This window comes from Carcharhinus amblyrhynchos, chromosome X (assembly GCF_965287045.1).
Source record: "Carcharhinus amblyrhynchos chromosome X, sCarAmb.v2.hapA, whole genome shotgun sequence".
Classification (NCBI taxonomy): domain Eukaryota; kingdom Metazoa; phylum Chordata; class Chondrichthyes; order Carcharhiniformes; family Carcharhinidae; genus Carcharhinus; species Carcharhinus amblyrhynchos.
In genome coordinates this window covers 17,089,043-17,103,898 of record NC_137359.1, presented here as the reverse complement: position 1 = coordinate 17,103,898, position 14,856 = coordinate 17,089,043, and the positions used below count along the sequence as shown (strand labels likewise).

General features: G+C 44.4%; 1 protein-coding gene across 4 annotated transcripts in view; it reads left to right on the top strand.

The window, feature by feature from the left end:
* Positions 1–2,612: 2,612 nt before the first annotated feature.
* LOC145361846 (signal transducer and activator of transcription 1-like) overlaps positions 2,613–14,856 on the top strand; it is a 55,316-nt gene continuing 43,072 nt past the window's right edge. For 3 of the 4 annotated variants that reach the window (XM_080217817.1, XM_080217816.1, XM_080217814.1), the window contains exons 1-3: positions 2,613–2,824; positions 10,799–10,933; positions 13,707–13,851. In XM_080217817.1, the coding sequence (XP_080073943.1) occupies positions 10,803–10,933; positions 13,707–13,851 (276 nt within the window). In that variant the 5' untranslated portion in view covers positions 2,613–2,824; positions 10,799–10,802. The remainder of the gene's footprint in view (positions 2,825–10,798; positions 10,934–13,706; positions 13,852–14,856) is intronic. The other variant, XM_080217815.1, reaches the window with a different exon arrangement.

Here is a 14,856-nt window from a genome sequence, read left to right as displayed (position 1 = left end):
CAGCCTCTCCTCATAGCTCAACCCCCTCAACTCCGGCATCAGCCTAGTAAACCTCCTCAGCAAGGCCAGCATTTGTTACTCTGAATTGCCCTTGAACTGAGTAGCTTGGAGATTCCAAGGACAGTTAAGAGTCAAACATATTGCTGTGGGTTTGAAGTTACACAGAGCAAACCAGTTAAGCTAGATGGTTTTTTGTGATAGCTTCATAGTAACAAATTCCAATTCAACTTACACCAGTGGTTGTGGTGGGATTTGAACTTGTGTCCCCAAAGCCCGAACCTCTGGATTACCATTCTCGTGACAGTACCACTACGCCAGCATTTCCCTGAGAAACCTGGAAATATATCAGCTGTTCCTTCACAGTAACTGGGTTAAAATCATGGAACAGCCTATTTACGAGTACCACGGATGTACCTACACCACATACACGGGACTGACTGATGTCCAATCACAATCTTGGAACTCCCTCCGTAACAGCACCGTGGATGTACCTACACCGCACACACAGGACTGACTGATGTGTAATCGCAATCCTGGAACTCCTTCCCTAACAGCACTGGGGGTGTACCTACACCACAATGATTGCTGCAGTTCGACAAGGTGACTCACTACCATAGTGAATCATAGAATCCCTTGTGTACAGGAGGCCGTTTGGCCCATTGAGTCTGTTCTGGCCACAATCCCACCCAAGCACTCTTCCTGTAACTCCACACATTTACCCTTGATACTTGGGGTAATTTAGCATGGCCAATGCACCTAACCAGCACATCTTTCGGACTGCGGGAGAAAACCCACACAGACACAGGGAGAACGTGCAGACTCCACACAGACAGTGATCCAAGCTGGGAATCGAACCCGGGTCCCTGGTGCTGTGAGGCAGCAGTACTAGCCACTGTGCCCTCCTGTGGCATAGATATAAATGCAGTAAGAAGTCCCACATCATCAGGTTAAAGTCCAACAGGTTTATTTGGTAGCAAAAGCCACTAGCTTTCGGAGCTCTGCTCCTTCGTCGGGTGAGTGGGATTTCAGTTCACAAACAGGGCATATAAAGACACAAACTCAATTTACAGAATAATGATTAAGATGTGAGTCTTTACAGGTAATCAAGTCTTAAAGGTACAGACAGTGTGAGTGGAGAGAGGGTTAAGCACAGGTTAAAGAGATGTGTATTGTCTCCAGACAGGACAGTTAGTGAGATTTTGCAAGCCCAGGCAAGTCATGGGGATTACAGATAGTGTGACATGAACCCAAGATCCCGGATGAGACCGTCCTCATGTGTGTGGAACTTGGCTATCAGTCTCTGCTCAGTGACTCTGCGCTATCATGTGTCATGAAGGCCGCCTTGGAGAACGTTTACCCGAAGGTCAGAGACCGAATCCCGTGACCGCTGAAGTGTTCGCCAACAGGAAGGGAACAGTCTTGCCTGGTGATTGTCGAGCGGTGTTCATTCATCCGTTGTCGTAGCGTCTGCATGGTCTCCTAATGTCATGATGTGGGTATGCCGGCGTTGGACTGGCGTAAACACAGTGAAAAGTCTGACAACACCAGGTTTTAGTCCAACCTATTTATTTGATAATATACTCACAAGCTTTCGGGTTAGTCCCTTCGTCAGGTGAATGGAGAGTTCTGTCGAAGAACTCTCCATTCACCTGACGAAGGGACTAACCCGAAAGCTTGTGAGTATATTATCAAATAAATAGGTTGGACTAAAACCTGGTGTTGTCAGACTTTTCACTGTGGTCTCCTAATGTACCATGCCTCGGGACATCCTTTCCTGCAGCATATCAGGTAGATAACGTTGGCCGAGTTGCAAGAGTATGTACCGTGTACCCGGTGGATGGTGTTCTCATGTGAGATGATGGAATCCGTGTCGATGATCCGTCATGTCTTGCAGAGGTTGCTGTGTCAGTGTTGTGTGGTGTCGTGGTCACTGTTCTCCTGAAGACAAAGAGCGACAAGACGAAGAGACAAGACAAAGGAACAGCAAGCGCTCCGAAAGCTCGTGATTCCAAATAAACCTGTTGGACTTTAACCTGGTGTTGTGAGACTTCTTACTGTGTTTACCCCAGTCCAACACTGGCATCTCCACATCATAGGCATAAATGTACATACATATTTAGATATATAAATGAATAAAGATGTAGATTCCTTCAGCGAGAACATTCATGGAAGTTTTCTGATTGACCACCATGGTTTGAGGAGACAGCCTGAGTGAAAAACACTCTCCCGCCAAGTTTAAGTCTGGCGCCCTCTAAGCATGACACCACGGCCGCTGACGTTACACGCACAGTTTGCGTCTGACGCAATTTCTTCGAAATCAGCTGCTGCAGCTGGAGCCCTGGCGCAGCCGCTCTTCCCGTGCGCGCACCCTCCCTCCGCGCCAACTGCACCGCGCCCACAACCAATCACGGTACGCCATCCCGCCCTGAGTGACAGGCGAGCTGAGCAATCAACGGGCAGAGCTCTCCGGTCAGCGTGGGGCAGGGCTAGAATTGGATGATTGACACAAGCACACACCAATAAACAGTCAAAACCAGGCGAGCCAGCGCCAATAGGCGTCTAAAGGGGCGGGGCTCGTGCAGGTGTATCGTAGCGCGCGGTAGGAGCGCGCTGAGTTGTTGGAATGGCTGGGTGCTTCTGTGTATGTTTGGTTGCGGAGATTTGGTTACAGTAAATAGGAGTGTTATAATGTAATAAATAAAAGTAACACATCATCCAAAACTGCCGCCATAGTAACAATATCTGCGGAATACAATATCGGTCTCGCTAACAGAATATAACTTTTACATATTTTGAAATTCTAAGTTTGAACGGAAGAGTTCAGGTAAGGTAATAGCTTTCTAAATTCAAGTTTCAGTGCTGTCTCCTAAGGAAGGTAACTTTATACATAGTAATTCTGTGGTAAATAAATTTGGATTGAGTTGATTATCTTTCTTTTAAATCCCTCAGTATCCTACCCACTCTCCCTCCAGTCCCCCTCCCTATCTCTGTAACCTCCTCCAGTCCCCCTCCCTATCTCTGTAACCTCCTCCAGTCCCCCTCCCTATCTCTGTAACCTCCTCCAGTCCCCCTCCCTATCTCTGTAACCTCCTCCAGTCCCCCTCCCTATCTCTGTAACCTCCTCCAGTCCCCCTCCCTATCTCTGTAACCTCCTCCAGCCCCCCCAGCCCCTCCCTATCTCTGTAACCTCCTCCAGCCCCCCCAGCCCCTCCCTATCTCTGTAACCTCCTCCAGCCCCTCCCTATCTCTGTAACCTCCTCCAGCCCCCTACACCCCCTCCCTGTCTCTGTAACCTCCTCCAGCCCCCCTCCACCCCCTCCTTGTCCCTGTACCCCCCTCCACCCCCTCCTTGTCCCTGTAACCTCCCTACAACCCCTTCCTATCTCTAACCTCTCCCAGCCCCCTGCATTCCCTGATTTTCCATTGCACCATTTGTTGTCACCACCACCCCAAAAAAAACATCTTTGGCCATTTTGAAGATGCCTCTTCAAACTGTCCTTGTTGACCTAATGTGGCTCAGTGTTTGTTCTTTTGAAGCACCCTGAGCTGTGTAATGATGTTAAAGGCGTTATATAAATGCAGGCTATTGTTGAGGGGAGTGCGGAACATTGGTTGTTTTCTTGGGTAATGATAATGATGCTAGCTGTTTTGTCTGGTCTGAAATTTTCTAAGCTCCCAGCTGATTAGACATTGGAGCTTCCTGTATGCCTTCAGTCAGTGCTTTATACCTTTGCAGTGTTCAAGGAATTTTACTGGTTTCCAACAATCATTTTAACATGTCTCCTCTTTCACTAAATTAATGTAGAATATACACCATGTAATGTGGGTAATTAATTTTAAATACAGTCTTTTACTTTGGTAGGTGGAGTAAGATTTTGCACAAGTGGTTTAATATTCCTCCTCTTGGGTCAGAGGGTATTGTGGAGCTGCAGTATTGAATTCTGGGCTGAAATCCAGCAGGATACTTGTGTGATCTGGTGGGCACCCCTGACTAACTGCTCTGAGTTGGCATGAGGATGACTGGGGGCTTTGAAGGTGCATTGACATTGTGATGCCAGACTGTGTATTAGCCTGTGAAGGAGAGCTTCTATCTATAACTGGTTTGTTTTTAAAGAATTTTCCCATGTGCTTGGTAAGGGCCAGCCATTTTTTATTCATTCATGGGATGTTGGTGTCACTGGCTGGGCCAACATTTGTTGCCTAAGTCTAGTTGCCCTTGAATTGTGTCTTGCTCGGCCATTTCAGAGGGCAGTTGAGAGTCACCCACATTACTGTGGGTCTGGAGTCACATGTAGGCCAGACCAGGTAAAGACAGCAGATTTACTTCCCTAAAGGGCATTAGTGATCCAGATGGGTTTTTGCGACAATCAACAATGGTTTCATCATCATCAGTAGATTCTTAATTCCAGATATGTTTTATCGCATTCAAATTCCACCATCTGCCATGGCAGGATTTGAACCCGGGTTCCCAAAACATTAGCTGAGTCTCTGTGATAATATTAGTGATAATACCACTAGACCATGGCCTTCCCTATGGGAAGTTTCTTGTTATTGCACCTTGTACTGCATGTGGCTCGTTGCAGATGTACTTTTTGTCCACCAAGTTCAGGATCCTTGGTACCCTGGGGATCGGAACAAAGTCATCTTCAGTCTTAAGTAACAAACTATCCCTAGTTTTTGCATAGCAATGTCAGCAGTGTTGCTATACTACCCATGAGATAAATTTTTAAATTCCTTATTTGTTACATTTAGATTGTTAATATACTGCAACAGTTTACTGATGGAAGTTTATTTTGTGCATTGGGATAAGACACTGGACAGCTCATCCCAAGGGATGAAGTGGTTCTATCATTTTTCCCTCGGTGCTTTATCCAAATGTACATTCTGCATGAGGAAGTCTGTGGGCATTGGCAGGCGGCCTAGCTATGAGGGGTGGAGAGAACATGATACTTGAGTATGATGCTGTGCTCACTGACAGTTTTTGGGCCTCTCTTCATACCCTACCAGCTCTAGTTTATGTTGCTGCTTAACTATAGAATGATGTTCCTCTAATACTGTGGTATGTTTTATGACACTTTATTACACAACTTCCTGGCCTTAGATATTTTGCTCGTGCCTTATTGCACAATACTCTGGCCTTGGCTTTGTACTTCACTGATTTGTTGTTGACTGTATGTTGTCAGTGCAGAGTCCATTCACATCACTTCTTGAACCCCTTCTTTCAGCCTGTCTTAGCTAGCTTAACACTATTGAAGTATGTTTGCCAATTTTTTAAATGCAAGATATTGCTTTAATTTGAAAAGGAGGGAGGGAGTTCCAGGATTTTGACCCAGCGACAGTGAAGGAATGGCAACATGGTCCGCCCGGAGGATTCAACTCAGCCACACGGGTCGGTCGCGTCGGGGCTGGGTCGGATCTCCAGCGGTGGGGACCGCCTCCTGTGCGGGCACAGCTGTGGCTGGGCGCATTTCCTTCCGCTGGTGGTGCGCCGGGACCGTCGAGGGGAAGGTGGCTCGTCGCTCCGGCGTCGAGTGTTACAGCCCCCTGGCAGGAGCCTTCGCCGCTTTCTGGGGCCGAGGAAAGCTGCCGCACCTTCCCTTTGCCCGTCCGTGGGCGGGGTCGTACTCACCAAGCTCCCGGAGTGATTGTCGATGAGGGTGGACTGTCCTCAGTGCACCACAGCCGCCGAGCCGAGAGCTATGAAATGGGCGCCAGAGGTCTGCGGCGATGTCGGTAGTTGGGAACGTGGTGCTAAAACGTTCGTAGACGACCTGATTCTGGCTCAGGGTTTCGTAAGTAGCAGAGCAGCTATCTCGCTGCGATCTATTGAAAGTCATCCAAGTCAGGATGGTGGGTGGTTTGGAGAGGAACTTGCAGGTGGTGGTGTTGTAAAAAATCAGTCTGTTTTAACCCTTATACGGTGGACAAATAACTTTGAGTAGACGTCTTATTAGTACAAACAATATTTATTTAAACCCACACAATCAATAATCACCCACCCGACCAACAATAAGTTATCTTACAGAAAATACTAGAATTCAAGTACAATACAAGACCTTGACTTAACTTTGCGTGACTGACAAATACCCAAACAGATATTGGCCTTTATCTCTGCACTGGTCTCGGTAGTTGTCTGCGTAGTCTGGTCCTTTAGTCTGGTGTGGTACCCTGGCTCTGATCTTCTTTCTTTCCTCCCTTCTCAGGTGTGGTGGCTCTCCGTCGTTGTAGCTTGTTCGTGGGGGTCAGAGAGAGAGAGAGATTCCTGGCTGTGCAGCATCCTTTATCCCCCGCTTGGTTTCATGCCCTTTTTTTGGCCATTGCCAATCAATTGATCAGGACTTGATCACCCTGATCGATAAGAGCCCAATCAGATGCTACCACACTGATCTCTGGGTGTGTCCCCGGCGGCCATGCCTGTAGGTGTTGTAGGCACATGGGTCACATACCTTCCTCCTAAATAAGGATTCACGGTGCCTTTACGTCTGGCACACAACCCAGTGTGATCAGAAAGTCTCTTTCATCCTGGAGATGGCCCATCTCCTGTGTATTCACTCATCAGGGTTGCGGCCTGTTTGTCTTTAAACTGCAGCCTGTCGGTTTAGTTTTTTGCCCAGTTGCCCCAGACTGCTTTTCAAAACGCCATTTTAGATGGCCTGTTTGGCTAAGAACATAAGAACAAGGAGCAGGAGTAGGCCATCTAGCCCCTCGAGCCTGCCCCGCCATTCAATAAGATCATGGCTGATCTGTCGTGGCTCAGTTCCACATTCCCGCCCTCTCCCCATAACCCTTAATCCCCTCGCTTATCAAAAGCCCATCAACCCGCGTCTTAAAAATATTTAGCGAGGCAGCCTCCACCACCTCAATGGGCAGAGAATTCCAGAGATTCACCACCCTTTGAGTGAAGAAGTTCCTCCTCAACTCCGTTCTAAACCGCCCCCCCTTTATCTTGAGGCTATGCCCCCTAGTCCTACTGTCCTTTGAGCGGGAAGAGTCTTTCCACCTCTATCCTATCCATCCCATTCATCATCTTACCTGTTCCCTGTTCATCTGTTATTTCTCCCCCTCCCCCTTGGCCTTTTTGGTGATAGAGGTGGCAGGTTTGGAAGGTGCTGTTGAAGGAACCTTGGTGAGTAGCTGCAGTGCATCTTGTAGATGGTACACACTGCTGCCACTGAGCATTGAGGGTGGAGGGTTGCCATTCGCATAATCCCTGTTGGTAATTCTTGGCAATTTTATTATTGTCTGTGAATTTGACCAATTTACATTCTGAATTCAGCTCATCATGTAGCATACTCTTGTGCACCTTCTCGCGCCCCCCCCCTCCCCAAATTTATAACTTTTTATATTTTGCTAACCTTTATTTAAGAAACTAACACCTGGTCAGGTTTCCATTTATCCAAAATATTGCTAGGCTACATGTTTAAGTCTAAATGTCAGAGTTGTTTTAAAAAGATAATTGTTCTTCTGGGTTGGGGGGGGGGGGGAATGAGTCACATTGACTGTCACATTTATTGTCCATCCTGATGCATTCTGAGGGTGTTGACAATCAAATACATGGTGTAGGACTGGAGTCACAGGAAGGGTAAGCGTTCTCCAACATGCAGCCTTCACAACATGACAATTCAGAATTGCTGAGCAGAAACTGATAGCCAAGTTCTGCACTCATGAGGACGGCCTCAACCAAGATCATGTCACACTATCTGTAACCCCCCATGACTTGCCTGGGCTTGCACAATCTCACTAACTGTCCTGTCTGGAAACAATACACATCTCTTTAACCTGTGCTTAATGCAATCTCCACTTACAATGTCTGTACCTTTTAAGGTTTGATTACCTGTAAAGACTCGCATTCCAACTATTATCTTGTAAATATGCTCTGTTTGTGAACACAAGTCCTCACTCACCTGATGAAGGAGCTTGAGGCTCTGAAAGCTAGTGCTGCCAAATAAACCTGTTGGACTTTAACCTGGTGTTGTGAGACTTCTTAATGTCACAGGAAGGGCCAGACTGCAGGAGTGTCAGATTTCCCTGACAATTTGGTGGCTTTTGTGACCCTTATTCCTGATGTGAGCCAACAAATTCCACAATTTACTACCATAATTTAGCACTCTCAACTAAGCAGTTTAAACTCCCAATATTAAGAGCAAGCATGGTGTTTAGAAAGCACAAGTGCAGTGTCTCAACTTGTAACATTTGGGTTTTAATCAGTTGTAGCGTTCAAAACACTTAAAAATGATTTGGTGTTTCATTATTTTGATGGGTTTGCCTCAAAGTGATTTCAGTCTGCTGTTTCAATCTCGAATATCCCATGAGGAAGCAATTTTTTTTCCACTTGCTGTTATTTCCTTCCTGAGAATTGAGGCTCTTAATTAGTCTGATATCGGAAGACTACAAAAAATTTAGTAGGGAGGAGGTGAAACTCCAGCCCTGGATTTTGCCTAAGTTCTCATTTCCAATTCCATAAAAGATTGTTTCCCTTCTCCTTAAGGCCTCTTTACCAGGGATGTCAAGAACCCTCCAGTCATTTGTTCAAATGACCATTCCTTGTGTGATACCCCATAAAGTGAATGATGATAGAAGAGGGGAGGAGAAAAGGTGTCACAATTGGACCTGGAACAGGAACAGCTCTGGTATTGCATTACCAGTTCTCTCTCCAAGTGAGATTACGAGAATAGCAGCTTGTGCCGACCAGAAATATCTGTCTGGAACCTGTTTGTAGTTTACAGTACTCGACTATTGTAGCTCAGGGTTGAAACAATTTAGACAGAGGCAACCAGTTCTCATACACTTGAACAGCGCCTTTCATGACCTCAGGATGTCTCAGCTATGAATACTCTTGAAGTGTAGCCAGTCAATTTGCATGCAGGAAATTTCCACAAACAGCAGTGTGATGATGAGGGGTAGTGTTTAGTGATGGTGACTGAAGAATAAATACTGGCTCGAGGACACAGAAGAATTCTCCTCCTCCTTCTTTGAAACAGTGGCTGAGAGATCTTTTGCATCCCCACTAGTGCAGAGCTGGATTGGCAGCTTAGATTATTGCACTCGAGTGGGACTTGAACCCATAACCTATCTGAAACAAAAGTACTATCACTTTGCCATGATTGAGAGGTAAAAGAGTTATATGCTATTGCATCACCCATTTGTTAACATGCATGAAACTTGAAGTTTAGGGGGAAACATCTGAGGAAGTGGTGAGGCTGTTAGCTTCTGCAATCAAATCTGTTTGCGGTCACAACAGTTTAATTTCCTAATACGCAGCGTAATTCTCATGTTGGAATGTGTTTTTATTTTTGGAAGCAACAAATAAAGTTTATAACGTGTCAAATGTCAGCAAAATCGTTGTTGTGCCAGTAGCTGCCTTCCACTATAGTTGGCAAAAGGCAAGCATGAGATGAAAAAAAATCAGCTGAGCCTTCCAGTGATGAATATGTATTAGATTCAACTGTGATGCCCTTTTTCTTCTCCTTCCCCCAAAGGCTGAGTGCTGAAATGTTGACCCTCCCCTAATCTCCTGAGTCTTTAACAAAATCAGACTCAAAAAGTTGGCTCTGTTCTCTCCACAGATGCTGTCAGACCTGCTGAGATTTTCCAGCATTTTCTGTTTTTGTTTCCAATTCCAGCATCCACAGTAACTTTTATTTCTGCTTAATGAGGACAGAGTGCTGAATGGTTGACAAGTGGATTCTTGGTAGAGGCGTTATAGGTAATGCAGCGTGGAATAGTTAACTGTCCATCTTTATTCAAATCCAAGTCAGGCAGGTTCATTCTGGTCAAGGCATTGTCCTGAGGAATGAACCAAGGATTGGCTGTTCCCTAATCTTCCGTTTAGTTTGAAAAAATGTGCGAAGTGTGGACACATTCCTTCTGTTGCAAAGGACGGGACCCTGTGTGAATACGTGATTTCTAGCATGTGGGTGAGTCACACTGCAAGCCTGACTGACGATCTTAAATTGGTTTTCAGTGTAATTGGTAGGGTCCAGTCATGGAATTAAAAATCTAACTTTTTTTGTGCTAGAGGAGGAGACTGGCACAATGGCTGAGATTTTATTTTCCAAGTGGGTGGCTGCAGGTACTGTTTACTTGAACAACTCCTTTCCTGGAACAAATACAGAAAATGGTTGAAATATTGAGCTGGTCAGGCAGCATCTGTCAAAAGCAGTGTTGAAATTTCAGATCAATGATACTTTTTCAACTCGGAACTTTAGAGATATGATAGGTCTTAAACATACAAAATAGGGAGAAAAGGGTTCCTGTATTTATTTTAAGGCAGTGGTTTGGTTGCAGATAATGAGTTTAGATACAGGAAAAAGGAAACTCTGGAATTGTGGTGGCTTGCTGGGTTACAGATGGGTTTACTTGAGGTTTGGATTTAAAGCCACCAAGATAAAAGGACATTTTCATAAAACCATCTACGTAACAATGTTGGGGTAGTCTCAAACTGATTCATTATGAAGTTGAGCACAAAACTAGTTTGGTATGTTGGCAGTCTCTCGCACAACCCACAATGAGGCTTAGTATGCGGAACTAATGCAATAGTCTTGAGGCCAGGGGTGAAAGTGCATTGGAGCAGTGTAGAAGCAGCTGTGCTTTGTATCCAGCTTGTGCTATGCCAGATCTGGGTGTTCTTGATGTTAACATTGGGTGTGACTATTCTAGAACACTAATGTCATTGTCCTGACCAGGCCCAAAAAAACACTTAGCCAAAAGAAGGCATTGTGATAATATTGCCATTTTCTAGAATGAGTACAATTTAATGAAGTTGATCCTTGGTGACGCACATATTTCTTTTTCCCAGCAGTATGAGTCAGTGGGAGACCCTCAAACAACTGGACACAAAATACTTGGAACAGCTGGACAAGCTGTACCAAAATGAAAACTTTCCCATGGATGTTCGGGAATATCTCGCTCATTGGATTGAAACTCAAGATTGGTATGTTAAATCATAAGAGGGAACCATTTCTGTTTAAGTGAACCTGTCCTGTTTTTTGTGTTTATATGCTTCACATGCACCCCTCCCAATGCCTCTTCACTACCTTTTATGAAGCTGACTTGGGAGGAATTTTTTTTTTTTTAGTTCCCTCCTTTGTATCTACCTGGCGCCTGTTCCGGTACACTTTCGAGTGGAAGGTCTTGCCCACGGATGACATGGAGAGGTCAAATTTACTGAAAGGGAGAATTTTGTTTAAATGTGACTGAGTTATTGGGCTGCACTGTTGACTCTGGCCTTTATGGGTTGGAGTTCCACACTAAAGTTTGAGCTTGAGTTTCGGCAGGCACGCAGATGTCGTCTTGGAGAATTGCAGTGTTGCCTGACAGACTTGTTGAACTGCACAATTGATTTTTTTTTTGCCTGCCTATTCAAAATTGGTTTGAATTCTAATAAATTTTTAAAATATTTTGCTTGTGCCACTACCTGAAGTGCATTTTAGGACATGACATTTAGCTATTGGCATAGTGGGAAAACGCACCCAGTACTGTGCGGGCTCGCAGTCTGAGCTGGTTGTTCTAGTTTGAGCTTCTGAAAGAGGAAATAAATTGAGGCATTTGACAAAGGGTCATCTGGACTTGAAACATCAGCTCTTTTCTCTCCTTACAGACGCTACCAGACCTGCTGAGATTTTCCAGTGTTTTCTCTTTTGGTTTCAGATTCCAGCATCCGCAGTAATTTGCTTTTAATAAATTGAGGCTCTTATATACTTTCTGATGTTTAGTTGCATAGTATTAACAGATGTGTCGGGTTAAGTTGTTTTCTTTCCACTCCAGTCCAGATAATGTTTGACGGTTGATTGTTTTTGACATTACAATTTCCAAACTTAAAAATGCAACTGTAGAGGTTGTGCACAAATTGTCACAATAATTATCTGTTTACTATGTGCTACAGGAATCCTTCACCCACTTTTGTTTGGTTAAATGGTAGGCACTGTGTCCAAATGACTGAGCCAAAGCAAATATGGACAGTTGCTGTAAATCCGATAGTCTTTTCAAAAGATTTTAAATGATTTGCAAAGAAAGCAAATGTGATGTGAATGTGGTTTGGGTCTGGAATGCGCTGCCTGGAAGTGTGGTGGAGGCAGGTTCAATTTGAGGCATTCAAGAGGGCATTGGATGATTAATTGAATAGAAACAATGTGCAGAAGTATGGGGAAAAAAGCCAGGAGAATGGCACTGAGTCATAATTCTCATTTGGAGAGCCGGTGCAGGCGGGATGGATCAAATGGCGGCCTCCTGTGCCATGACAATTCTGTGAAAACTCAGTTAGAAGATAGTGGAGAGTTATGAGATGAATCTTTGACTGTAACTCTGAAGTCTAGATTCTGCATCTCCTTCCTTTCCATACTGGTCCGCAACAAATATTAACCTCAAACTCGACCATGTTACCTATTTGGCTAATGATATGTGCACAGTCCACTTCGTGTCAATGATCTAATCCAACTTCTCTCCTGCCAGGCACCAAGCCTTTTGAAACATGACAAACATGAGGAACTCTAAAGAGAATTTGGCTCCAAGACTTCATGCCTTGTCTCTGGTAGCATGCTGGCAACCAGTGCACATATTGCAACAGCTTGTCATTAGAGGCCAAGAGCTACTAAGATATTCAGGATGATATCCAATGTGCTCTGACATTTTCTGCTTGCGCTTATATAGAACTGCGCAAAAGATATTTGAGTATGAATTTTCCTAATTTTTTTTTAAATTAAGAAAATAAGAATAAATAAACAGAGCTAGTATAAGATGGCACGATATGCAGGTCTATGCCTGGCAATTCTCACCATTTTTAAAAAATTTTAACTAGGCCCTCGGGAAGAATTGAACCCAGGGCAACTAGGAAGCGGGACATTCCTCGGCTATAGTTATTGACAGCAGATACAAGATGCAGCTGTTGAAGCATATGAAGACTATGGGCAGTAAATATTGAGAAATGCTTAGTCATTTAATAAAAATAGTAAATGAGTCATTGTTTGTGTGTGCGATGCTAACCTCACACTTGTTGACAATGTGGTTAAACCTGGTTATTAGCCTGAAAGCGCCTGGCAGACTGACATTTCCTACATAATCCTTATTTTCTTGATTTTTTTTTTAAAATATAGAATTTCAAGTTGCTTCCCTTCTCCCTCATTTTTCCCTTACCCTATCATCTCTTCTACAGGTGCTGGTTCGAACTGGGGTACAGCTCTGTGGATTCTGAGCCTTTTTACCCAAGTGGCCATCCTTGTTTGAGCTCTGCCAATGAGCACTAGCAGGGGATTTAACCTGGCTGCATGTTGTTGTGATCACTCACTTCCTGCGTCAAGAGTGGCATCTTGGGTGAAATATCAATAGGCTCTCAGTTGCCACCTACATAGGATGAGTGAAGATGACTAAGATTTATGGGGGACAAAATCTCAAGTCAATGACCTTTATTGTTGTTAAACAGTCCTGATGGTGGAGCATAATCTTGTCAAGCTCCCAACATTGTGCTATGAAATGATGGGGGTGAGGTTTGTGATCTTGGCCCACTGGGCAAATAGCCTCCAGCTGCTCTCAAACAGCAGAAGGGGCAATGCTGGCAGAGGGGATTGCTTTTCAACCCTGCTTATGTTCTTAAATGAGAGATTGTCCATGACAAGAAAAGAGCCAAAGTTTGCTGGAGAAAATTAAACTGCATGATTGATGGGTGCATGCAATTTTCAAATGGTGCAAAACATCTTTTTTACATTTCTTAGGGAGGAGGCTATAACAAATTATTCACTGGCCACTATCCACTACCAAAATCTGTTGGACCAGATCAACAATCAATACAGCCGCTTTATGCAGGAGAAGAAGTTTGTATGTCAGCACAACTTCAAGAAATACAGGCAAAATATGCAGGTATTGTGCAGCCTAAGTTCTACAGCTGCTTCTGTATAAATACCGTATAATTCAAACTGGCTGCTTGTCATCTCAAATAGAATGGTACCAAGAAGTTGTTTAGAGCTACAGTGCTAAGCGAAGAGGAGATTTTGGTTTTGGACAGTAATTTTTCTTCCATGTTTGTTTTTTTTTTCTTATTTGTTCCCCATTTTACCCCCCCCCAACTATTTTTGAAGGTGTTGGTTTCCATTGGGTTGCACTTCTGCTCACTTTGGTTGTCCTCCTGTACTTTGTCTTGGTTCACATAGCAAGCATGGTTACTTGGGTTGTGAATATTGACAGGCCACTTGTCTGGGGAGTGCACATTGCAGCCTGAGACAACCTATTGTAGCTCAACACCCGTGTAATTTCCCAGCTATTTTTTCTAGATGGTAACAAGACCCCTCTCATATCCCTGTCCTCATGCACACTCCACCCCTCAGTGTCTCCCTATTCTCAGTTGACATATCCCAGTTTCCATCTGAGCTGTGTTCCATGCACAAAAGGGTAGCCTGTAAGCTGTCCCGACTGAGATATCATGGAAGCTGAAACTATTCTTTTAAGGACATGTTTGAGTCAGTTTCTCCACTGTACATTCCTTTATTTTACACAGCAAAACCAGAAAATGCTGGAAAATCTCAGCGGGTCTGACAACATCTGTGGGGAGAGAATATGTTGAGTCTAGATGACCCTTTGTCAGAGCTCTGACAAAGGGTAATCTAGACTCAAAACATTGGCTCTATTCTCTCCCCACAGATGCTGTCAGACCTGCTGAGATTTTCCAACATTTTCTGTTTTTGTTTCAGATTATAGCATCTGCAGTATTTTACTTTTTTGTCTTTTTTTCTAACATTGTCATCCTGTTAGCTTGACTGATTCCTTTAAACCAAGAAAACTGAATGCAAGACAGCCTGCTCCCAGGCTGTGATTAGTGACCCTGTAGTTGGCTAATGGGATGTGAGAGAGATAATTCTGTCTGATGGT